At 41.9% G+C, this 24076-nt stretch overlaps 1 protein-coding gene across 4 annotated transcripts in view; it reads left to right on the top strand.

Annotated features, from left to right (window-relative positions):
* Window positions 1–768: 768 nt before the first annotated feature.
* Window positions 769–24076, top strand: part of POLQ (DNA polymerase theta) — a 65206-nt gene continuing 41898 nt past the window's right edge. The window contains exons 1-10 of one of the 4 annotated variants that reach the window (XM_086619802.1): window positions 769–973; window positions 4582–4764; window positions 5762–5892; window positions 7295–7451; window positions 11639–11747; window positions 14304–14523; window positions 16444–16588; window positions 16687–16833; window positions 19517–19729; window positions 22910–23052. In XM_086619802.1, coding sequence (XP_086475928.1) covers window positions 769–973; window positions 4582–4764; window positions 5762–5892; window positions 7295–7451; window positions 11639–11747; window positions 14304–14523; window positions 16444–16588; window positions 16687–16833; window positions 19517–19729; window positions 22910–23052 — 1653 coding nt within the window. Of the gene's footprint in view, window positions 995–4581; window positions 4765–5761; window positions 5893–7294; window positions 7452–11638; window positions 11748–14303; window positions 14524–16443; window positions 16589–16686; window positions 16834–19516; window positions 19730–22909; window positions 23053–24076 lie in introns of those variants that run through there. The other 3 variants (XM_086619659.1, XM_086619733.1, XM_086619877.1) reach the window with 3 other exon arrangements.

Below are 24076 nucleotides of genomic sequence, written 5' to 3'. Positions count from 1 at the left end.
ATTGTTAACCGTTGTGTATCATGCTTCATGGCACTTCTGCAGGTGATCGATGAAGACTTGCATATTTTGAGTATTGCAGAATTTTCACAGAACTGCTTCTGGTTTCATGTCACTGGGGAGAGATAAAACTAGTCCTGCTCTTAGAATCTGAAGAGGTTATTTTGGCTGGCTGAGCCATTAAAACAGAAAGCAAAGCTGTTTGTCCTTGGTGCTGTTCCCTGTTTATCATTTCAGTCTGTCTTTCCGCAGGGATGAAGCAGCTCTGCAAGGTAAGCTTGTGGCGTGCTTGTTGTGTCGAAGCAGACCTCGTTGCCTTGCTTCAGTAATCACCTGTCTTTCACCTGTACAACAGGAGTAACATACTCGGGAGCGTTGTTTAAACAAAGCCAGGTATTTTTACGAAGAAAACCAGTAGTCTGTGATTTGCATGACTGTTTTAGAAGTTCTAATGGTATTTTATTTAATACAAACGCTTTGACAAAGGTGAGCGTGACAAGGAAAGCTAATCCTGTGTTGGGAAAGAATAGATAAATAAAAACTCTGTCGTTCGTGTAAAAAGCAAGTTGGCGCCATCACGTTCACCGTGCAGATGTAGCAGTGCCCGGAGAGTTTCGCGTCACACGGGCACGCCGGGGTGCTGTGGCACCGTCCCCGCCACTCCGAGCGCGGGGAGCCGGCGCCGCTCCTGCCCTGTCCCCGCCCCAGCTTCGGCCGGGGGCGGTACGGCCGCCTCCCGCGGAGCTGCTGCGGGGCGGGGCGGGGGTTTGAATGGCGCGGCGGGAAGATGGCGGCGTCACGCCTAACGGCCTCGCCGCAGCCTCGGCCGCAGGGCTCCGCAGCGGCACCTCGGGCGGTCTGGCCGCCTCCCGCGGGGCGGGGAAGGCTCTCCCGCTCGGCGGCGCCGCTCCCCGCCGGGCTGTGGTGAGCCCCCCGCCCGGCCTCGACCTCTCCTTGCGCGGCAGCGGGAGTCCCGGCACCGGCTCAGCAGGCACCGGCTCAGCAGGTACCGGCGCAGGAGAGCGCGGCCCTTTTCTCCCATCCCCTCCCTTCTCTTCTCCCTTCCCTTCTCCCTTCACTGGGTCCCGCAACGCAGCGCGTGGGGTCGGGACGTGCCGGGCGAGGGGGAGCGGGGCTGCCCCGTGAGGCAAACATGGCGCTGAGGCGCCTCCCGCCGCCCGTGGGCCCGGGGCGGTACCGGGCGGGGTCGGGACCCCCTGAGCCTCTCCCGGCCCAGGGCGCGGGGCGTTTTACCCGGGGTGACTCGCCGCCCTCAGGCGGAAGCTCCGGGGCGCCGCCTGTGTCTTTCTCCCTTGAGGGCAGGGGCTGCAGCTGAGACGCGTGTTGGTGTTAACGGCGGCGGTAGCGTACAAACACGAACCGAAGGATCTTCCTGCCTGTTCACCGTTATTTGCGGAAGGCAGGAAAATTCGTGTGCTGTGCACACCGCCGAAGTAGGGCTCGTTTCATGGCATGTCGTTAATAATGGGCCCTATTCCCGACTTGGCCTCTAGGTGATACCATAATACAACGGTATGGTCTGTTCTGTGGTGGATGAGGTGAGGTTTGCCTCTGTTATTGAATCGATGCAAGAACACTGTAAGCTGATAAAATATGTTGCATCTGGAGACATCACTCGCAGTTGCCCTGACTGGTGCCCTGATACCTGTAAATGCAGAGGAGTGTAGAGGGTTTTTTAATATGGCATCTTGCCTGTATTGCAAGGTTATATAAATGCCTTGTGTTATATAAACATCTTGTGGCAAGATGTCCTGTAAAGTGGTCCCTGCCACCAGCCAGGACCACTTAAAGTGATTCTTGTATATGCAATACATTTTACTAGCTTAAAGAGAGCAATGAAATGTATACAGCATCAAAATGTATATAGCATCTGAAATCAAGATTTTTACATAACATCTTGTAACTTTATCTCTTCTGCAGTTTTTTGTATCTCTTTAAACCAGGTATATCTCTCAGCGTCTTCTCCAGTCGTGTCACATCTTCTTGCTGATGTGATTACATTCTGCAAGATGCGATTTTGTCAGCTCCCGCGAATGGAGCTGAGCAAGGCAATGCACGTATTTCCATAGGACAGCTCCTCTAAGACGATTCATTAAGTGGCACTCCTGTGTCCAACTGGCCCCGTGTTCTGGAAGACTTTTCTTTCGGAGAAGTCTAATGCCCAGTGCTTTTAACCAATGATGTGTATCTTCCTCATTTTGACTATTTCTGAGCATTTTTCTAGTAGGTAAAAAAGGTTAGTGTAGTGGTATACTTCTGTACATAGCTCTCTAAGAGCCTGTAAGGCAGAAGTTTTCAAACTCACGTTCAGTGCTAATCTACAGATATTCTTCACACAACAGAATCATGTAATTCTTTACTTGTTCTGTCTGTTGCATTTTGTCGTGGTTTTAGGCTGATCCAGCAACTAAAACTCACACAGTCTCTCCTTCTTCAGTAAAGTGGAGAGGAGAAAAATATAATAAAGGGACTGAGGGATGAGACAAGAACAGAGGGAGCACCCACCAACCATGGTCCTGGGCAAAACAGACTTGGCTTTCTTAAAAGCAAAACAATTTATTGATGGTTACTTAAAAGGACAAAGGGAGACAAAACCAGTTACGTGAGAGGATAAAAAGAAACAAAGCCAGATCTTAAAAACCGACACCTTCCTCCCCCCACCACCCCACCCCCAGCGGCACAGGGAGCAGGGACTGGGGGAGTGCAGGTCAGTTCATTCCGTGCTGTTACTGCTGCTTCTCTCTTAAAGGAGGAGGAGTCCTTACACCCTTTTCCCCTGCTCCAGTGGATCCGCTACCCATGAGGAAAAATCCACAAACTTCTCCAACGTGAGTCCTTCCCCACAGATTGCTCCAGTGTGGGCTTTACCACAGTCTCGGATACTTAGGGAGTTGTAGCCACTCGCTCCAGCGTGGGTCGTCACGCAGACTCCAGATGCCTCTCTGCCTTGTCGTGCGTCCCAACACGACCATCCTCAGGCTCAGGCATCTTCTCCCCACGGGCTGCGAGTGGGTCTCTACTCCACCGAGGCCGTCCTGGTTGCAGGGGGGCCGCCTGCTATCTCACCACCAGCTGCAGGGGAAACTCGGCTCCAGCACACCTCCTCCTGCTCCATCCTCACTGACCTGTTGTCGATGCAGCTGTTTCTCTCAGATCTCAGTCCTCTCTGGGTGAACTCAGCCCAGTGGGCACCCCGGGAGTGGGGTGCCCCCGAGTTCCCCAGCCGGCTCCGCCGCCGCCATTCTCTGTGGGCGGCGCTGGCCCGACGCAGGTAGCTGCCCGGCCGGGAGCCAGGGAGCTGGGGCAGTGCCCTCCTCCCTTCTCTCCTCGCTCCTGGGCAAAAGCACCTTTTCTGGTTCCTTTGTCCCGACTTAAATAGGGCAATTCGCAGAGGTGCTGATTGGCTCAATCCTGAGAGGGATGGCAGTCTGATCTGGTGGCCAGAACCAGGTCTGACCTGGTTCCAAAACCAGGGAGGTCACAAGGGAGCAAAGCCCCTCTCCTGCCACCAGAACCCCCACCCCCTCCACATCAAACCATGACACATGTAGTTCATTGATTTTAACATTAGGAAAGAAGCTTGAGATCCCATCATGTTGGGTAGTGGTTTTTTTTCTTTCTATGACTGCGAATTCTGATTCTGTCATATTAGTCACATTGTAGGACAGACAAATCTAGTCTCCTCTAAATTCTCTTTGGGAAGCCTGTTCTGCTTCGTGGCATACTGCTGTTCTCTTCTGATGGTGCTCAACGTCTTATTTGGTATTTGTATAGTACTTTGATTATACAAAGTGAAATGAAGCTTTCAGAGCTAAGATTGATCAGCTTTTTTATATATTTGTACAGGGGAGAATGATCATGGACCACTGACAGCTAGGTTGGGGTTAACCTCAAGAAGACAGTTGAAATTTTTGCTACATTGAGAGTAAAAATACTGGCTGCTTATGCACACTAGTAAGAAATAAGCAGCAAAAAATGTAATTAAGCTAGAGGAACTGGCAGTGTGGTAAAGATGTAATCAATGTAGGTACACTAAAGTAACAGTAGTTGTACAGAGTAGCTTGAACTGCTTGTTTGGTTCATGTTTTTTTTAATTCATCCATAAAGCAAGAAAAAAGACTGGGCAGTTCTGTAATCAGTGAGGGTTACTGAAGTCTCTGTAGCAGTAATCTAAAAAGGAAACAACGTGAATAAGGATGGGATGGCAAATACATTGTAATGCTGTTATATTAATCAGTGCTGAAACTCTCTGTTTGAGTATGCATTTTTAAAGGCTGCTCTGTCTCAAAAGCAAATATCAGAGCAAGAGTTTGGTGAAGAAATGATTTGAATGTGGAAAATCTTGTAAGAGGAAAAACTGAAAGAATGATGTCAGGAGATAAGAAGAATGGTGAAACATCAACAGGAAATATTGAAAAATATAGGGGAGACAGTTCCTTGTTACCTTTTCTCATAATACAGGAGCTTCGAGAGAAGTTTGATCTTTGTGTATATAACCTAAGTGACCTCAGATTCAGGAATGATACTTCACTTTTTATTATTTATTTATTTTCTCCCCTAAAGGGCAATACCAGCAAGTAAATGTTCCTGAAGACCAAGCAGACAAGTTGCTCCTTGCAAGCTGGGGTCTTCCCAAAGCAGTTCTGGAGAAATACCACAGTCTGGGAGTAGTACAGATGTTTGACTGGCAAGCAGAATGCCTAATGCTCGGACAAGTTCTGGAAGGGAAGAACTTAGTTTACTCAGGTATGCAAACACTTGACGAAACCCGTCCGCTCTAACATTTCCAGTGCCATTTACAAGATGACATTGGTGCTGAAGGGTTCTGATCTGACAGATAAAAAGGCTAAGATCCTCTTTTTTCTGGAGAGATTCCGTTAAGATCTATCCCATTGTTGTACCTCAGACCTGGCTTAATGGACTCCTTTCCAGATGTGAGGAGAGACTTTTTTGCCCCCTTTTCTCTGATAATGTTCCTTTAGAAACTGACAGTTAGGAATCAGTTAATGATGTTTCTCTCTTTTTTTATTACAGACTATGTCAACTGGGAACTGAATGATAACAGCGATGTTAGATATAAATACTTTTGAAAATATTATTTACTTACTGATTTTTCAGTCCCTTTATCGTTTCTTTTCACCTAGTGTATGGCGAGGAGGTGCAGAAGGAGAAGTAGGACTGGTGGACTAGAAATCTGTGGGAAAAGGCAACTTGGGTGTCTTCTCTCCATGGGAAGAAGGTCCCAGAGCAGAACTGGGAGGATGGAGAATTTAGAAGAGGGACGAGTGTTTTTCTTAGGCTTGGATTTGAGGTTTATTTACTTAGTTCCAGAAGACTTTGGGCCTGATTGCCAGGTAATGGCTGTCCCCCCGATGTGTGGCATCTCCTCCATAGTTTTCTGTGGATGATAGATGGCACACGGCAGCACTTGCAGAACAAGAGTGGTTAATATATTTACGGGCTAGGTCAGTAAGGTGCTGGCTGAACTCTCCTGTCTGACCAAAGGGCTGTAGTGGGTTTATTTTGTTTGGTTGGCTTTTTTTCTCCTTGCTTATCTCTGGTGTTGCTTCTAGAGCAGAGGTGAGAACACAAGTCTTGGTAGCATGGTGGAACAGGCTAGAAGAGAAGTACTTTGCAGTTGTCTTGACCCTTTATGGAGTTAACTGAAAATGTGGTTGAGGCTGTGGAAGAAGGGCATCAGTTACTAAAAATTAATTTAAAAAAAAACAACTATTTTTTCCAGCTCCTACCAGTGCTGGAAAGACTCTTGTTGCAGAATTGCTTATTTTGAAGCGAGTCCTGGAGACTCGTAAGAAAGCTCTTCTCATCCTTCCCTTTGTCTCTGTGGTCAAGGAGAAAAAATGTTATCTGCAGGTAAGTAGCATTCAAGGATGTCAATTTTTATGAGTTGTAGTTGAGTTACATTTTTTAAACAATTAGAAGTTTTTGCATGGATTTCGGGAACAAAACAATTTTTGTTTCAGAAAGGAGTTGTAGGTAATTTAAAATTTGTTCTAAGTTGGAGATAAAAAAATGAAAGTTTTAGACAAAAAGGGAGACTTTGAAAAATTTTAAGGAGTTGATTAAAACATTTTATTTCAGCTTTGACTTTTAAAGCGTTGTTACTTGCATGTATTCACAGATTTTTATAATATACAAACTTTAAATGAATTTTCCAATTAGAGATTATATCTGAAAAACTACAAAGGGAATGTGTAAACATTATCAGAAAGAAACTATTTTTTTTTTGGCTTTCTTTGGGGTACACCACCAGAATTTTGTGCCTTTGATTTCACTTGGACTTTTCTAAAAATATGTTCTGACAGAAAGTGATTATGTCGTGGTTTCCTCACCCCAGCTATTTAAAAACATAATTACAGTGGGAACAGTCTTTTAAAACAAAAACATTTTTTTTTGAAAGACTTTCATATCAAATATTGTTTCCATTAGCTAGTACGTCAAAGTTATAACAATTACTAAAACCAGATACAAAACCAGGAGGCCCTTTTGTTGTAGTTTCTGACATTTCACATATTTTGGGTGTTAGTAAACTGAGATGGTACCTTAACCTTGCAAATTGCTAGGATATGTGACACACTGAGTGCAAAAGCTACTTCGTAGTGATTGATAACAGAGACATGCTTTTGCTTTAATCTTTGTAAAGCTAGAGGATTATCAATGCTGTGTTCTACTACTCCTGGCCTAAGGTTTGGTTGTAGCTGCACATACTTGGAATCATATGGTATCCTACTTGTCTGGTTCAAATACTTGTATCTTCTGTTAATGCAGTGCGTAATGTGCTAAAGCTTTGGCACTGCAGTAATAAGCTGTGGAAGAAAAGAAGTCCTTGTTTCTTCACCTTCATCTAGGAGATGTGACATCTTTGTGTTTGAGGTCCCACATTTGGCTTTTGCCCCAGATTTCTCAGGAGCAAGGCTTCTTTGTATATAACCCACTGGTAGTATAAACTGTTGCACTGTGTGTTCTCTAAGCTGCTTAACAGTAAATGTTTTTATACAAAACAGTGGTCCCCATCTCTTACTCAGTTGTGTACACTTTATCCTGCAATGTGTACTGTGTGGCTTGTGCTTGTGAAATAAAAAAAGACAGCTGAAAAAAAAAGTAGCAGTAACTGGCCGAGCTATGGCTTTAATCTGATTAGTTGGCATTCTAAGATTGTGGTTGTAGGATGCAGGCTTTTATGTGATTCCAGCAGGCATTGGTCAGAATTCAGATTTGTAACCTTGGCATGACGTTCTGTATCCTTGGACAACAGACCCTGTTCCAGGAGGTGGATGTGAGAGTTGAAGGCTACATGGGAAGCATATCTCCTGCTGGACGTTTCTCTGCCCTGGATGTTGCTGTCTGCACCATTGAGAAAGCCAACGGTCTAATCAATAGACTAATAGAAGAAAACAAAATGGACTCACTGGGTAAAATACTAAGGCTTGACCATTGCAGGGATGAGGTTTATTACATACTCTGAGTATATGTGAAATCATGGGATAATTGTATTTGCTCAGTTCTGTGTGTGACAGACAAGCCATATAGAAAAATTGAGCAATTTTGCCTCCTCCAGAGCACGTCGAATTTGGATTTAGGAAGGTAGTCAGGACTATTCTATGTAGCTCAGAGGCTGGAGTGAGTAGGCAGAAGCTGCAGGTTTTAATTTGTCTGATATGGATAACAATCCATGGACAGTGATTAGCTGCAATAAGCAGTGATTCCCATAGCTAGAAAACATCTTCTAATTAATGAAATTGAAATAAAGGTCTGGGATATGTTTGAGTTCAAGAATGTATGTACGTTTGTTTTGGACAGCGATTGTGGCACCCATAGTTTATCTTCACTTAGCTCAAGGAAGAGGACGAATTGTGTTCGGTGCTCATCTGGGTCCAGATAAGTGGAATGAATACCTAGAGCTCCTCTGGGTAGGCATGGTGACTAGGAGGGCTGTGACTTCTTTTCTCTCTGTAGTTTGCTCAAAAGCCCTCTGTCCTTGTAACATAGACTTCTGGGTCACCATGGTCCTCATGGCCAGTAGATGAGGGTAGTATTCACTTAGCTTTTGGGAGGAGATACAAACCCTGAAGAAGCCCTACATTTCCAGTGCGCACTTGGAGAGAGGTGTTTTCCTAGTCCAGTCACATGTTTGTTCTTCTCTTTGCTTCCTTGCTCAGTAAAGCTACACGCAGTTACATTTTGTACAGTAATCCCTCCCATCTTCACTCTGGCCTGTAACATAGCTTGGTTGCTATTTTAAGAATATAAAAACTGGAAAACTAGGTGAGTATCAAACTACTCTGAGACCTCCACCTATGAAACTGCTGTTCCATGTGCATCTAGTGTCGTAATATTCTGCAGCATTATATACCAGAAGAGTTTTTTAAACACAAGAGAGAATAAGGGAAATAAAGCCTTGCAGGTTTTGTCAGAGTGTGAGATCACACATTCATGCCTGGATCTATAGGGGCTGGATCACCATGGATGCTTTAGACTGCCAGGGGGCTGGAAGATGAGTGGATGACCGTGGCTCATTTGAATTGAGGCTCCTACAGTTCAGCTCGATTCTTGACTGCATATCTTCATTCCTTCCCTTGCAAGAGAATTAGTGATCATGCAGTTAGTTATTTCAATATGTGGCTACTTAGTGTAGGTTTTTTTGTTTGTTTTAAGTAGGATTAGTTTGATCCTAGGTCACCACCCCGTGCAAGCTGTGCTGCTAGCATAAGGCAGAGAGTGGGGACATGATGACCATGCTTATGTTGGCTTGGGTGCCTTGGAAGCATACTTGGTATACTAAAATGTATTGTTTAATGATACCCTCCTATGCCAAATCCCTTTGGTTGGTACCTCCATTCCATCCCCAGGTTTTGTTGTCCTCTCTAAGACGAATGTATCTGAGAGGAGTTATATATAGACTCCATATATAGACATATGTGACATATATAGTCACATACAGCCAAGAATATAACCAGCCAAGTGATTACAAGATTTGAGTTTGAATATATGTCCTCAACACCAGTACCTCCTTAAAGCATGATGATTTTCTTTCACCATTTGAAAACACCTCTGCTGCAGCCCTCCCTTTCCCTTGTGCCCCAATATGACCATTTAACTGAAATAAGGGCAAAAATGTGTTTTGTTTTTTAGTTTATACTTGTTTGAAATTAATTTTTAAATGAAATTTGAGTTTAAAAATCATCTTTAAAGTAATGAATTGACAAATTTTTGATTTGGAGATAAATATTCATAGAAGCTGCAAAATAGAAGCATGAGCTGAAAACGCCAGTTTTAACTGTCACCTAGAGCAAGCTTGTCTGAAACTGCATGATTGAACCTTGCCTTCTGCTTAATTCTAAATTTAGACTAATTTGTAACAAGGGTGTTTTATCTCTTGAGATGGGTCATTGGGAGATGACTGCAATTCTGGCTGGATTCCATCTCAAGCTTGAGCTGTTCCTTTTCCTGATGTGAACTGCCTGCATGATAGCACGTTGCCTTTGGAAATTGTTGAGAGAAACTGAAATCCTCTGCCTGGCAGAGCTCTCTTTGCTGTAGGAAGCAGTTAAAAGCAATTTTGTGTTGCTAATTACTATATAATGTATGTCAGGTTTGAACATGCAGGTACACAGGACATGATACTCCTCTTGTGGTTCAGCCTCTTGACGCTGATGCTAAAGAAATTTTTAGGAAAGCAGATTAGAGAAGAATCTGCTGCGTTCTCAATATGTCAGCTGGGAATGATTTGTGATTTGCTGTTGTGATACTTCACTTGTTACTTTTCTTAATTTAAACATTAAATTAAAAAATTACTAGTTTAATTCTCACCCCACTTGCACTCCTGAGCTTGTTGCTGCGTAAAAAATACCAATGCATGCTGGGACTTGTCCTCCTTGGCTGCAATTCCATTTTAAGATGTGGATAGCTTTGTGAAGAATACTGGTTGCCTGAGCACTGCTGCTGTGTTATCCCAGTGCGTGTGTTTTGAGTGTTGCCTGAATAGAGGAGAGCACTGTGCGTGTGTGACAGTCAGGTCTCGCCAGCTTGCAGATTGCCAGGGCAATGCAGCACACAGGTTTAGTGTGGGTTTGAATATGTGTTATAGCTGAGGAGCAGCAGAAGGTATAGAACAAGTGGCCTCTACAACAAATAGTAGAATTCCCTGTGCTTTGGACTGTAGGTACCACTAGTGTTCGGTGCTTTGTTTCAGGAAGCAAAATGTGCTGCTGCTTGGCACAAAGACTGGAAAGGTAAGTGGTATGAATTTTACTTTGGTAGATATCTGATTCCACGATCCTGTCTCAGCTGCTGGAAGAATTCAGACTGACTGTTGTATGGGGAAGTGGGAAGAAGCTTTTTCTGGTAGCTGAAAAATATGTATTTGGTGACCAGCGAATTACCATTTTTCACAAATGAGCACAGAATAGAAGAAGTACAGGAAGACAGGGGACCCGAATGGGTGGGAGCTTGTAAAAGAGGCTGATGAAGCAGTGCAGCAGTCTTTTCTAACTCAAGTGGCTTGAAAGAGAAGGGGGGAGAAAGCAGACGGAGAGAGAAGGAACATACGTAGGACAGAGAGAAAAAAAGTGAGAAGAAAAAATAGCGTTGAAACAGATAATGTAAGGTCACATTTGCCCTTAAGCTCCTGCTATTTTAGCTGTACCAGAAAGATATTCCATAGCTGCACAAAAGCAGGAAAAAAAATTCCACAGCAGCATAACTGATGAAGCCTGGTGTCCTCTGTGCCCTGCTTTTTTTATTTAACCTTCCTTTGGCCTCTTCCATGTCCCTATGACCCTGTCAGCTGGCTAGAAAGGGTACATACTCCTGCTAGTTGGGATGTGTGAAGGAGGTGTGCTGAGTGGCTGGGTTGTAGTAGTTCTGTGTTCTCTCCTCAGGGGACACCCTAATCTGGTCTGTTTTCTCCAGGTGCTTTTTAGACATTATTCTGTGCAGTATTTGTAAACATCTTAGAAATTTGACGTAGGTGACAAATAGATTAAAAAGTCGTTTGCAGGAGGTAGGATGACAACAGAGCAGTCATGTAAGGATTTTTTTTCATTAGAAGGCCAAAGTTAAATAGTAGAGCTCATCCAGGTTTGGTTAGTGAGGAAAGATGTAATAGGAAGCAGGCTATGCCAGTGTAATTACATCTGCTCTAGGGTTTTTTTCTGACATTACTGTATTAGGAAGGAGTGATGTTTTTAACTGAGACAGTGATGTCAACAAAGCTTTTGACTAGCACACGTGGGTGCTGGAATGTTCACTTCCAGATCCTCTGAAGCCTGGGGGTTTTTACTTGCAGAGAGGTTACAGTAGAGGTGCTGCAATACTGTTTTGTGTGGTGGCCACACTAACAACTTAACCTATTTTCATTTTTTTAAAAGCTGATAGTGTGCGTGTGAGGTTGTGGGGGCTGGAAAATGTCATGACATTTGTCATGATTTGTCTCTCGCAGAAGAATCAGTGACAGAAGGAAGCCATAGTGGTGTTGGTCAGCACAGCTGGATTTGTGAATATAAATTTCAATTCGTCATGCGGAAGATGAAAGGATTGAGGCTACCTGTTCTTAGTTTGGAGTTTTGTCAGATGTAACCTGAGTGCCTCTTTTTATCAGGAGTGGTAGTTGTGGATGAGTTGCACATGCTGGGAGACACTCATCGAGGATATCTGCTGGAACTCCTTCTGACCAAAGTTAGATATGTTACAGAGAAGGTTGCAAAACGGTGAGTAGTCCAGGATGTTTGTCTTTTAATGCTAAATTATGGATGGCTCTAAATATTTTGTTATCTGGGTGTTTGGAAATTTGGGTTAGCTCCAGGGTTTTTATGAGAGTCGTGACCTAGATTATTTTGGTTATTAAGGTCTCATCATATCACCTCTCAGGGCCTGCCATTGTAGTCAAAACCTCTTTTCCTCATGGTTTTCAATTTGTGTGCTACCATGGGATTCATTCTCTCAGAAAAAGAAATAAGGCTGAAGCTTTCATTTACTTTTTCAGCCTATTAATTTTTTTTTTTAACTTTGAATTTATTTTAAAGCTTTTGCTAGTGGACTTGCCCTGCTTAATTTTTCAGTGTTTCATGGAATGGGATGTTTATCCTACTGAAACATGCAGGTATTGTGGAAGAGTAGGCGTGCTGTTAATTTGGCAATGGTGAATTGATCAGAAGACTCGAGAGGATGTGCCAGTAGTCTGCTTAGTTAGCCCTGCTCAGGGTGATCTGTGGTTTTGCTTATGACTTGCAATAGCCTAGTGGTTGCATGGTTTCTTGCCTCTAGCACAACTGATTGTACACTGAGGAACAGATTAAGTGTTTCAGAAGAGCTTTAGAGGCTTCTAAGAATTCAGGATCTAGATCCTCAACACCAAACTGTCCAGCAGCTCCACAATGCCCAAACACAGACAAATGGAGGAGACGGTGTATCAGTCTTCTGAATCTTTATTGGTGATGCTGAGGGAAGAGTCAAAATCAACTGTTCCCTTAGCACCAAAAGCCAGATTTTGCCAGTTTTCTCTGCTGCTTCCTTTCTTGTGAGTTGTACCAGTGCTGGTCCAAGCACAGACTACCTGTTTCGTTCTGAGGGTACTGCCATTTCTATATTGGCTCTCCACTGGACATTTTAGCCAGTGTTTCCTATCCTGAATTGCAGGATCCAGCAGTGTTCTAGGTCTAATCACTTCTGACTTTTTCTCAAATTATACCCATAAGTCCTGGAACCCAGTACACTTCAGAGCAGCGTGAGTAGCTTTGTCACTCCTTTTACCTTGGCTTATCATGTAGCTGCAGCACAGGTGCAGGTCCACTTTCTGCTTTCCTCCCTTGCGTTGAAGAAGCAGGGAGGAGAAAACATTTGTCAGGGAAAAAGGGACAGATGCATCAAGGAGCTCGGGCCCAGATTCTCCATCTCTCTGTCATGCTATTTTTGTTTTGGAATCCACTTGAGATTCCTGGAGTTGAAGACCACATTTTCTCTCAAATGTCCTCCCAAATCTGTGGTGCTTTTTTTCTGTTAATGGCATTACCTTTTTTTAATTTAATGGCATTACCTTTATCCATATTCCTTAAACACTGTCCAGCCTGACCAATTATCAGAATGACCAGTGCTTTGAAGAGCTTTTTAAGTGGTTATCTGGACTCCTCACTGAAGTATAAGGCTGTGTCTTTGCACCAAGAGAATGTTCTTTGATGGCCGTTGCCTGTGTGAATGCCCTTGCTTCTCTGTGAGGCTTTTACAGACCCAGACAAAATTTTGCAGCAGATTTTTCTCTTCTCCAAAGAGTGCATTGTGGAGCTGGAACGTTTTTGATCCTTGAAGGTCAGAAGTTGCTTTAGGGGAGAAATCTGCAACCTAGATGGTGGAGCTGTACTAGCAAATGCTTGAAGAGCTTGGATAAGGGAGAGTCTGCCTCTCCTCATCTTCCTTATTTCTATCTCATCAGTGACTGGTCTTTTTTACTCTAGCTTCTGAGTTGTCTTGTTTCCTCTATCTTGTCCTTGCCAGGATTACCAGGATCCTGGTAATCAAAGATGGTTCAGGCTGCTTCTGAGCTCACATTGGTTTGTCAGACCTTTTTATTTTTTGAAGTCTCAATTTGTGGCTCAGTGCAATGCAAACGAGTAGCTTTTAAACGTAGGCTTAGCAGCATTAAAAAAACCCTGTTGTGGATGTAAAAGCTTGAAAATATACATTTGAGTATCTAAATTAATGGTTTGTGTTTTCAGGTCTGTTAAGAGTCCATTACTTCTCACTGCCTTTAGTGGAAGCTGTTCAGCACTTTGAGAACTGAAGCTGCTTTCTTCTTTGCTGAACTAAGGGCTTTGTTTCCCAGCTCTGGGAAGACCTTTGTCTGGTATTATTTTTCCTGAAATTGAAACAAATGGGAGTGTTTTAATTGAGGCATTTAAGCTTAGAAAGACTGCATTGGAAATTAGACCATTCCTTTATTTCCATCCTTTTGTTAATGGCAAGGAAATACTTGATTGATTTATTTGTTTTCAGTTTTTCCAAATACACAGTCAGTTTATGGCTGTTGAAGAAGCTTAAAGTTTAGGTTCAAAATGAGAAAAAGTTGAATTATCTTGTTACCAATGCATAACCTGACATTGTGTTTGCTAGGAGTAGAGTGTGACTTGTTTCTTTGTCAAGAAGTTGAAAAAAATAGCTTTGCACTTTAGACGCTGGAAGGAAGTAGATTGAGTCAGTTTTTCCGAATCCTGTTTTCCAGAACAGTAGCTTGTGTTATCACTAACTTTCATTTTCTTTTTAATGACTTCCAGACAGGCGAAGATGACCAGTCCTGGTTTTGGTGGGATACAGATTGTAGGCATGAGTGCTACTCTCCCTAACTTGGGACTCCTAGCCTCATGGTTAGATGCAGAGCTATACTGTACGGATTTTCGTCCTGTGCCCCTCAAGGAGTGGGTGAAAATTGGCAGCAACATTTATGACTCCTCCATGAATTTAGTGCAAGAATTCCAGCCCAAGCTTCAACTGAAGGTAACAAAACTCTGACCAGTGGCTTTGGGATAACTCCGTTTGCACAGCTAAAGTTAAAAAGACAGCTACTGGTATGCTTTTAATTATTTTTTTTTAATGGACGACATTCCCAACTTCATTGTTTACTTCATAGATTGTATGCTCAAACTGAGAACAAAATTGATTTTTGTCTTCTACTGATTTAAACAAAAAACAAAACAAAACAGACATTCATGAAGTTCTTGAAGTCTCTCGATTTTGTCTTGAAGACAAAGTTGACTTTGTCATTATCTTGTTTCTGAGCATTTGATGGCTATAATGAGTTTCATTCTCCCCTTACCCACCACTCTGTCTTGTGCCCAGGAATCTACAGGAATCTACTTCACTTTTCATAAATGAAGATAAGTATTTCCTTGGTTAGGCCAAGGAATTTGCATTAATCATTGGGAGAATATATTTCCATTAAAATCTGATATTGAAGCTGCTTAGCTTAAACTGCTGAATAATCTAATTTTGTCAGTGATTAGAAGGCAGATGTCCATCCTGATTCTTCTGAAGCTGTTTTCAGTATTTAATCCTTTTGTGCACTTGAAAAGGATACGAAAGGTTAAGGGGTAACGTACTGTAATGATTCGGAAGAACCAAACAGGTAGAAATGGGAGATTTGTACTTCCTTCTTGTAGGTTCTTTTTCTGTGGAGTTTTTGAAGGGTGAATTCTCTCTCCAGTCCTTTCAGCTGCTCTGTGTAATACTAGCATAGTAGTTGGACAATATGGGCTGAATGCCAGCAATATTTTGGAATGTTTTTCACCTGGTTCTCATTGTGTGCAAACCTTCTGTTGTCAGTAGCATGGTGGCACAGCAAAGAAGAAGGAGATGTTTGTGACCAGAATATCTGGAAGCTTGCTTTTATGTGGTCATATTGAGAAGGCGTTTTTGCGTCTCCTTTTCTGGATGTTTTTTTGAAGTAATTGCTTTGGCTAGGTACTGAATTAAGTGAGAGAAAAAAAGCTAAACTAGGCTTATGACTCAACAATTTAAGGGAGCTGGCTTATTTTATAAGACCAGGTGATCCTCTTGGGCTTCAGATCTATCACTGGACCTTCAGCTTCTGTTCTGTGCCTCAGACTGGACCAGAAAAGGGAACTTGAGGACCTCACCACTTCTGTTGAATTTGGCTGAATCCTTACTGAGCTTTTGATGTGTAATATGCAGTTCCTGCCATTGCTTCTGTTTTCATTTGCATTTCAGTGCTTTTTATTTCTTACTATACACCTACCTTTGTTCTATTCCTCCTGTGGCCTGCTTGCTGGAAGAGAATCTGCCTTAGCCAAGCAAAACAGGTCAGTTGCAGCAACTCTCTTAGGATCTTAAAACCAAAAAGGCTAGCTGTAAACAGTAGGATTTTGCATGTGCATCTATAAAAGTATCCATAAAAGCATTCGACTGTGCTCTGAACACTTGCAGTCTTTGATTAGCAGTGCTTGCTGGGTGCATCTTATTGGGGATGCTCAGACTAATACATCTCATGCTTTTAGTTCAGACATCCTAGCTGATAAGTCTTCCTTAGTTACTATAGAGGGATGTTTTCCCTCGCGGCTCTTTCTAGTTCTTCCCCACTGCTGTTAGCCACAACATGGAGGTTGCAGTAATTTTTTGTGCACTGTGTGGCCTTCATTAAGAAACAAATTTATGAAAGCAAGATGTAAAACCTTAGATTTATTCATTGGTAGGTCTAGGGCTGTCCTCAAGAATGTGATCATACTAGTGCTTTGACTTTCTAAAGCAAGACAGAAACTAAGATAACAGTGCTCTGTCTTCTTTGTTTGCTTCTTTTTCTGACTTGAAGTAGAAGATTCCTACTGTGACACAGAGGAATGACAGTATTTACAAACTCCATTCAGTGTGAGAGTGCATTGAAAATATTTTGTCTTAATTCAGGGAGATGAAGACCATGTTGTGAGCCTGTGTTATGAGACTGTTTGTGATGGCCATTCAGTCCTGCTTTTCTGTCCATCCAAGAACTGGTGTGAGAAGCTGGCAGACATCATTGCCAGGGAATTCTACAGTTTGCAACAGGCTGAGAGTAAGAGAAAAGTAGTTAATAGAGGACTATAGTATGCACAGTGCCTTTTAATGAAAATTAATTTTAGTAGAAACTATAAAAATATTTTCTGTCTCAAGGTTCTGCAAAAAACTCAGGCCTTGTGCCAGTTGTTGTGGACAGAGAAGGGATCGATGAGGTTCTGGATCAGCTAAAGCGTTCTATCTCAGGCCTGGACTCTGTGCTCCAACGTACTTTGCCATGGGGAGTGGCATTTCATCATGCAGGTACTCCTGAGAATCTTGGTCTTGAATTCTGTAATGATCAAGTCATATGGGTTCTTTTTGCTGTAGTTACCAGCAATTTACTGGTTGCTTTTCGAAGCCTTCTGTAGCTTATGACTGAATTAAAATGCTTTGAGAATCTCACAGTTAGAGGTAAACTTAAAATTCTTTTCTGTGGCTGAAGACTATAATTCACTAATATGATACATCTTCTCTCTGTTGTGTTAGATAACAGCAACTTTTTGAATACAGCTTAATTTTTTTGTGTGAAATGCCTGAAAAATTAGCGAATTTGCAGCCTAAGCATTTTCAAGTTGTCCCTCAAGCTGCCAGAGTATTTCATAGTGAAACAGATGATAGAAGAAGTATAACAGTTAAAATAGAAGGAGCATATGCCGCAAACGCTTCTGCCTAAATCTTTTATTTCTTATTTAAGTAGGTAATAGTGTATGTCACCTGTTGATGCACTCAGAGAAAGAACTGACTCTGGAAGAGAGAATAGTAGCTATGGCATCGAATATGTAGGGAGAATAATTCCAAATGCTTACAAAGTGTGGATTTCTTTCTCAAGAATAACATTGGCCTGAAGCCCTCGAGAAAGATAGATATTGGACCTGTAGCCTAGAATGGAATTAATGAAGAATGATTCCAGGGTCAGGGCAACAAATGACTAAATCCTAGTTCCCTACTGTGTTTGTTACATCCAGTTTTTGTCTTTTAATTTTATTTATTTATTTACTTGCAGTACTTGTAGATATGTAGTAAATAGTTGTTCATCTCGCCATGATGTATACAAGCACCTTAGAAAAGCTAGTTTATAAGTACTACCATCAATTGAATAATGAAAACTTAATGGTGAAATTTTACTTCACTTATGGTTCAAAAGAGGTTAACTGAGGTAGTGTTGTGAGTCTAGTTCCTAACACTGAGTGAGGAATGTTCTTAGAATCATGGAATCATAGAATTGTTTAAGTTGGAAAAGACCTTTCAGATCATCAAGTCCAACCATTAACCTAGCGCTGCCAAGCCCACCACTAAACCATGGCCCTAAACACCACATCTTTTAAATACCTCCAGGGGTGGTGACTCAACCACTTCTCTGGGCAGCCTGATCCAATGCTTGACAACCCTTTCAGGGAAGAAACTTTTCCTCATATCCAATCTAAACCTTCCCTGGTTTAGATTGAGGCCATTTCATCTTATCCTATCACTTGTTACTTGGGAGAAGAGACCAACACCCACCTCACCTCAACCTCCTTTCAGGTAGTTGTAGAGAGCGATAAGGTCTCCCCTCAGCCTTCTTTTCTGCAGGCTAAACAACCCCAGTTCCCTCAGCCACTCCTCACAAGATTTGTGCTCTGGACCCTTCACCAGCTTTGTTGTCCTTCTTTGGATATGCTCCAGCACCTCTGTGTCTTTCTTGTAGTGAGGAGCCCAATACTGAACACAAGATTCGAGGTGTGACCTCAGCAGTACTGAGTACAGGGAGACCATTCCTTCCTTAGTCCTGCTGGCCACACTATTTCTGATACAAGCCAGGATGCTATTTGCCGCCTTGGCCATCTGGTCACACTGCTGGCTCATGTTCAGCTGGCTATCGACCAACACCCCCAAGTCCTTTTCTGTAGGGCAGCTTTCCAGCTACTGTTTCCCAAGTCTGTACTGTTGCATGGGCTTGTCATTACTCAAATGCAGGACCTGACACTTAGCCTTCCTTACCCTCAAGTAGATCAACACTCCTACCCAACTTGGTGTCATCTGCACACTTACCGAAGGTGCACCTAATCTCCTCATCCAGGTCATTGATAAAGATATTAAACAGAACTTGCCCCAGTACCGAGCCCTGGGGAACACCACTTGTAACTGGCTGCCAACTGAATTCAACCTCATTCATCACAACTGTTTGGGCCCAGCCATCCAGCTGTTTTTTTACTCAGTGAAGAGTATACCCATCCAAACTTTGAGCAGCCAGTTTCTCCAGGAGAATGCTGTGGGAAACAGTGTCAAGGCTTTACCAAAGTCTAGGTAGACAACATCCACAGCCTTTCCCTCATCCACTAAGCGAGTCACCTTGTCATAGAAGGAGATCAGGTTAGTCAAGTAGGATCTGCCTTTCGTAAGCCCATGCTGACTGGGCCTGATCACCTGCTCCATAACCTTCCCTGGCACCCAGGTCAGACTGACAGGCCTGTAGTTTCCCGAATCCTCCTTCCAGCCCTTCTTGTAGATGGACATTACGTTTGCTAGTTTCCAGTCACCTGGGACCAGTGTTGATAAATGATGGCAAGTGGCTTGGTGAGCACTTCCTCTGGCTCCCTCAGTACCCTGGGGTGGATCCTATCCAGCCCCGTAGATTTGTGTGTGTCTAAGTGGTGTAGCAGGTCAGTAGCCATTTCCCCTTGGATTATGGGGGCTTCATTCTGCTCCCTGTCCCCATCTAGCAGCTCAGGGGGACTGGGTTCCCGTAGAACAACTACTCTTACTATTAAAGACCGAGGCAAAGAAGCCATCAAATGCCTCAGCCTGTTCCTCATCCTTTGTCCCTGTGTTTCCCCCCACATCCAATAAAGGATGGAGATTCTCCTCGTTAAGTTTGTTTGTTCTTCCCCTTGCTTGACAGTAATATTATTAGCTCTTAAATGCAGTCACACCATTACTAGGTGCGCTAAAAGGCATCTCTCCTCAGGTCTTACTTTTGATGAACGGGACATCATTGAAGGAGCCTTTCGCCAGGGTTTGGTCAGAGTCTTAGCAGCAACCTCCACGCTCTCATCTGGAGTGAATTTGCCTGCACGCCGAGTAATTATACGAACTCCCATGTTTGGTGGCAAACTGCTGGACATTCTCACTTACAAGCAGATGGCTGGAAGGGCTGGCAGGAAAGGAGTAGACACAGAGGGTAAGCAGAGGCTTTATTAACATTCTCTCGGAACGGTGTTAACCCGATTAAATTCAGGGCAGTGCTTTGCAATTAGTGACTAATCATGATGAATTCCTTTGGTATTTAGTATGATTAAGTTAATCAAGATGTATTTGTTTGGTATTAATGGAGTAAAAATTGTAATTCCCAGTGGATTCTTTTCACTGCATGAGACTTACTTTGGTATTGACATGTCAGGTACTTCAGGAACAGGCTATTTTCTTTTTTGAATTCTTTTTAGATTCTAAGGCTGTGTTGTTCATTTGCCTTAATTCTGTGATCAATGTTCAGTTTACTGAAGCATTTACAGTTTCAGTGAGAAAATTTACAGTAAACTCTCAGTGGACAGGCCTAAAATGTAAGAAATGCGTTTAAAGTCTCTAACCATAATTTTACAAACTTCTGTTCTTTGAAGTTCTGATTTGAATTTATTATATTTCCACTAAACTTAACCATAAATGTATGGATCTTGAAAGTAGTAATGCGACAGAGAAACAGGTAAATATGACCAGTAGTTGGTAGATAATATGATGTCTTCATGCATACAGTGGCACTGATTGATGTCCAACAAAATAATCCTGCCTGTTATTTTAATTTGCAATGGAAATTAATCTTCATGGATGATATTTGGAGAAATTGTATTATACAAGTGTAAGCACAGTAGAAAATAAGAAGTTTGACAGAAGTGGAAAGTGGGATTTGCCCTACTGATGGTTTGATTGGTGCTTGTTGGAACCCTGTGTAAGCAGACTGTTCTTACATTTAACTTTGTTTTTGCCAGAGTAGCATAGCAACGGAGCATTTCACGACCTATATCTCTGTGAGCTATCCCTATGTGTTGAAGAAAAGGGCAGCTGCATGCTGTATTTTGAAATTTTCCAGACTTTGTCGTTTGAGTGTAGCTGGCAGGTGTAAAATTACATTATTCCTTCAAGTTTCTTTTTTTTCCCCTTTCAAGTTACAATAATTAGTACCCTTTTTTGACAATTCTGATGTGACTGTCTTTTGCACAGTAAGCAGTTGATTTTTATGCTGATAAGCTTTATAAATGTACCATTTTTTCCACTCCACAGAGCCTTTTAGATGTGCACATAAAGCTACATTACCAGCTGCTACTCTTTCACAGAGTAGGGAGACTGGAGGACAGCAGCTTCAGCTGTAAAAAATGCCTTATGTGGATATGAAATTCAGCTGACAGACAGAAGATAAATGCTGTTGAGTTGATTTCCTCCTCTTCTCCCAACATTGTAATGTTAGGTTGTCTCAGGTTTTGATTTTTTTTTTTTTTCCGATTTGATGGAAACTTAAAAACGTCACTTTAGAAAATGAAATTGGATTATTTTTGCGTTCATCAAAAGTGTCACGTTCTCAAGGTGAAATAGGTAAAGCTGTTCAATATTGCTAAACAAAACCTGGGAATATAATAGGGCTTTTTTTTAAATGGAGTTTTATGCCTAGATAGCCAGAGCCTTCTGGTGTTTGTCTAGTCTCATGCTAACCTAGACTTTCCCTCTCTGAAATGTTCAAAAAGGGATGTTAGAACAGCTTAGTTCCTTTTTTTTTCCTTAACTGTTTACTAGGGTGCAATTATTGGCTCTTAAGTTCTCATGGCATCTTGGGAAAGGGTTTCCCCAAATCTGGAATGACTGTCAGATAATGTAGAGCCAAGTGGACGCCCATCTTTTGTTAGATTTATCACACTGAAGAGTCAAAGTTTTCAGAGGGAATTGCAGGTCACATCAGAACTCAAATATGAAATGAGTGAATTTTCTTTATTGCTGAAATGGAAATAAGCTTTGCTTTCACAGTACAATGCTTACAGGCAGTTTATCTTCTGTACTTTCAGCTCTGGCAAAAGTACATGGTCAACAGATATCAAAAGTTTTGCCTAGCAGGATAAAAAAAAAAATCTGAGACACACATCCTCTAAGCATGTCTTTCATCCTGTAATTCATTTATGTAATCACGTTTAAGCTGTATTCGGTTACTCACCTACGCTGCGTTTGTGGTATTTATTCTGTTCATTACATTTAAGTTTCATTACCTCTGGATTTACTAATTACTGCAGCATTACCATGGCTACGGTTTTATCATAATTTAGCATTCCTAGGATCTTACTAAGATACTACCAAAATTACCTTGGTGTCTAGACTACATGCACTTAAATCTTAACAAGTTATTGTAAACCTATCATGATTTTTACTCTACAACTAATCCAAATCTCTCTTCTTAGTCAAAGGCAAGCTTGTCCTACCCATAATTCAATTATCCTGTGCCAATTGGCAAAGCTTCTAACAAGCTAGGTCTCCCAGGGACCTAGTTTCTGTGTAATGGCTTCGTTGAAAAAATCTCCTTTATGTGACTGGAACCTTTTTTGTCTCCCGCAGAATTTCAGTAGTTCAGTATTAACTTAATATCTGATAGAGAATTTTAAGGTAAGGTATATTTAGATGTACTTTCAGTGGAAACCATTCAGAATACTTAAGATACACATAAGATTTTATGTGTAATACACATAAGATTTTATGTGTGTGTGTATATATTTATGCATAGGTGCAAGTTCAGAGAATGCATAGTTACTTAGATTAATAACTTTGGATTTCTGAATTACTTTGGTATCTGCGTTATTTCATTCTGGATGTAGAAGCTGGTTATCTTAACAGAAACTGTTGAAGTGCTGTGTAGCTTTTATGTTTTCTTCTTGCTTTTGAGGTTCTATTCAATTTAATAATGTAGTGCAGAAGAAAAATTGATGCTACTGTATATTATAGTTCCCGTCAATTCCAGAACAAGAAGCAAGAGTCATCCAGCAGCACAGCAAACGCACAGAGAGGCTATGGAAGCTCCTTAGCTGATTTGGCAAGACTCTGACCAGCCTAATATAACTTTGAAGTTTGCTCTGCTTTTAGTTCTTAAGTACTCTGCATCTGTGGAGTTCTTGCATAGCAATGGATACACACTGTTCAAGGTCGCTAAGATTTTCCTCTTTTATTCACTTTTTTTCAAAAATACCTACAGTTTTCTATTCTAATAATATGTCCTTGATGAACTGTACATAGCTATTACAATGCTAAAATGCAATACTAAGGTAATTTTTTTTTTTGTTTGATTGTTTTTGTTTTAGTTTGGTTTGGTTTGTTTTTTTTCCTTTTCCTATAGGTGAGAGCATTTTAGTTTGCAAGCCCTCAGAAAGATCAAAAGGAACTGCTCTGCTTCAGGGATCTCTCAAGCCTGTTTGCAGTTGTTTGTTTAGAAGAGAAGGGGAAGGTGTTTCTTCTAGCATGAAAAGAGCAATACTTGAGGTACAGGACACGTGGGGAGGGATTGGAACTGTGTTTGCACTCTTGTAGTTGTACGATGGTTTCTTTTGTGACACCATCGAATGTTTTCTGTGCACTTTCTTTCTATGCTATTTCGTCCCTTGTCAACCCAAGCAACTTCAGAAGAAAATTACTTGGGTCTGCCAGCTTGCTTGAATATTCAGCATTTTATTTGGTATGTTTTGGTCTCCACTTGCTGCAGATAAGGACATGAGCCTACTCAAACAAGGGTTACTAAGCTTTGCTTCTGCATTTAGATATGCTCAAACTGCAGGCAATAATAATAAGTGTAATTCTTAAACTTCACGTGTGACCTGACAGTCTCAAGTGGGAAATGCTTGTAAATTACTGATCCCAGAGGCTTTGTGACTGAATTGAGCCGTAATGACATTTGTAGAACCTTGTAGGATCCATTATTTCTCCCCTCAACTAATCTGCCTCTTTTGCACAGCAACAATTGAACTTTGTAAATACGTGTTTGGTGAACAAACAGGTGTGGTACCCAATTTGCACCCTCTAGCCTGCCCTCCTCTGTAGGGTTCCTACAGGAATAAAAAGGACCAAAAGGGTGTTATTCCACATAGGTGAGCATATCTCCTTTTCCAAAGTTTCTTTTGGCCTTGAACTGAGCTTAGACTCTTCAAATACAGTTCATTTGCTGTACTACTCCTACTGTCTTGTGAAAGCTGCTGTGGTACTTAGAACTTGGTTGTGATTTCATAGATTTTGAATTTTTAGCAGACCAATGGAATTTCTAAATGCATTTTTCTGCATGAGAGCTATCTGAAAGATGAGGTTTCCTTTCTGATGGTGTTGCTTTATAACATGAAAAAAATGAATTGAAACCATGAAATAAAGTTTTTAGTTAAACTAAACTAACTTGCTGTCTCAAGGAAGACATGCACATGGAAATGACTCACAAGGAAAAAACAGTTATGTGAAAAACAAAATGAAAACAAAATGGAAGGGAAAGAAAATCACTCTAAATCAGGAGAACTGATGGAGT

This window comes from Tauraco erythrolophus, chromosome 1 (genome assembly GCF_009769465.1).
Source record: "Tauraco erythrolophus isolate bTauEry1 chromosome 1, bTauEry1.pri, whole genome shotgun sequence".
Taxonomy (NCBI): domain Eukaryota; kingdom Metazoa; phylum Chordata; class Aves; order Musophagiformes; family Musophagidae; genus Tauraco; species Tauraco erythrolophus.
This window is presented reverse-complemented; position numbering and strand designations above follow the sequence as displayed.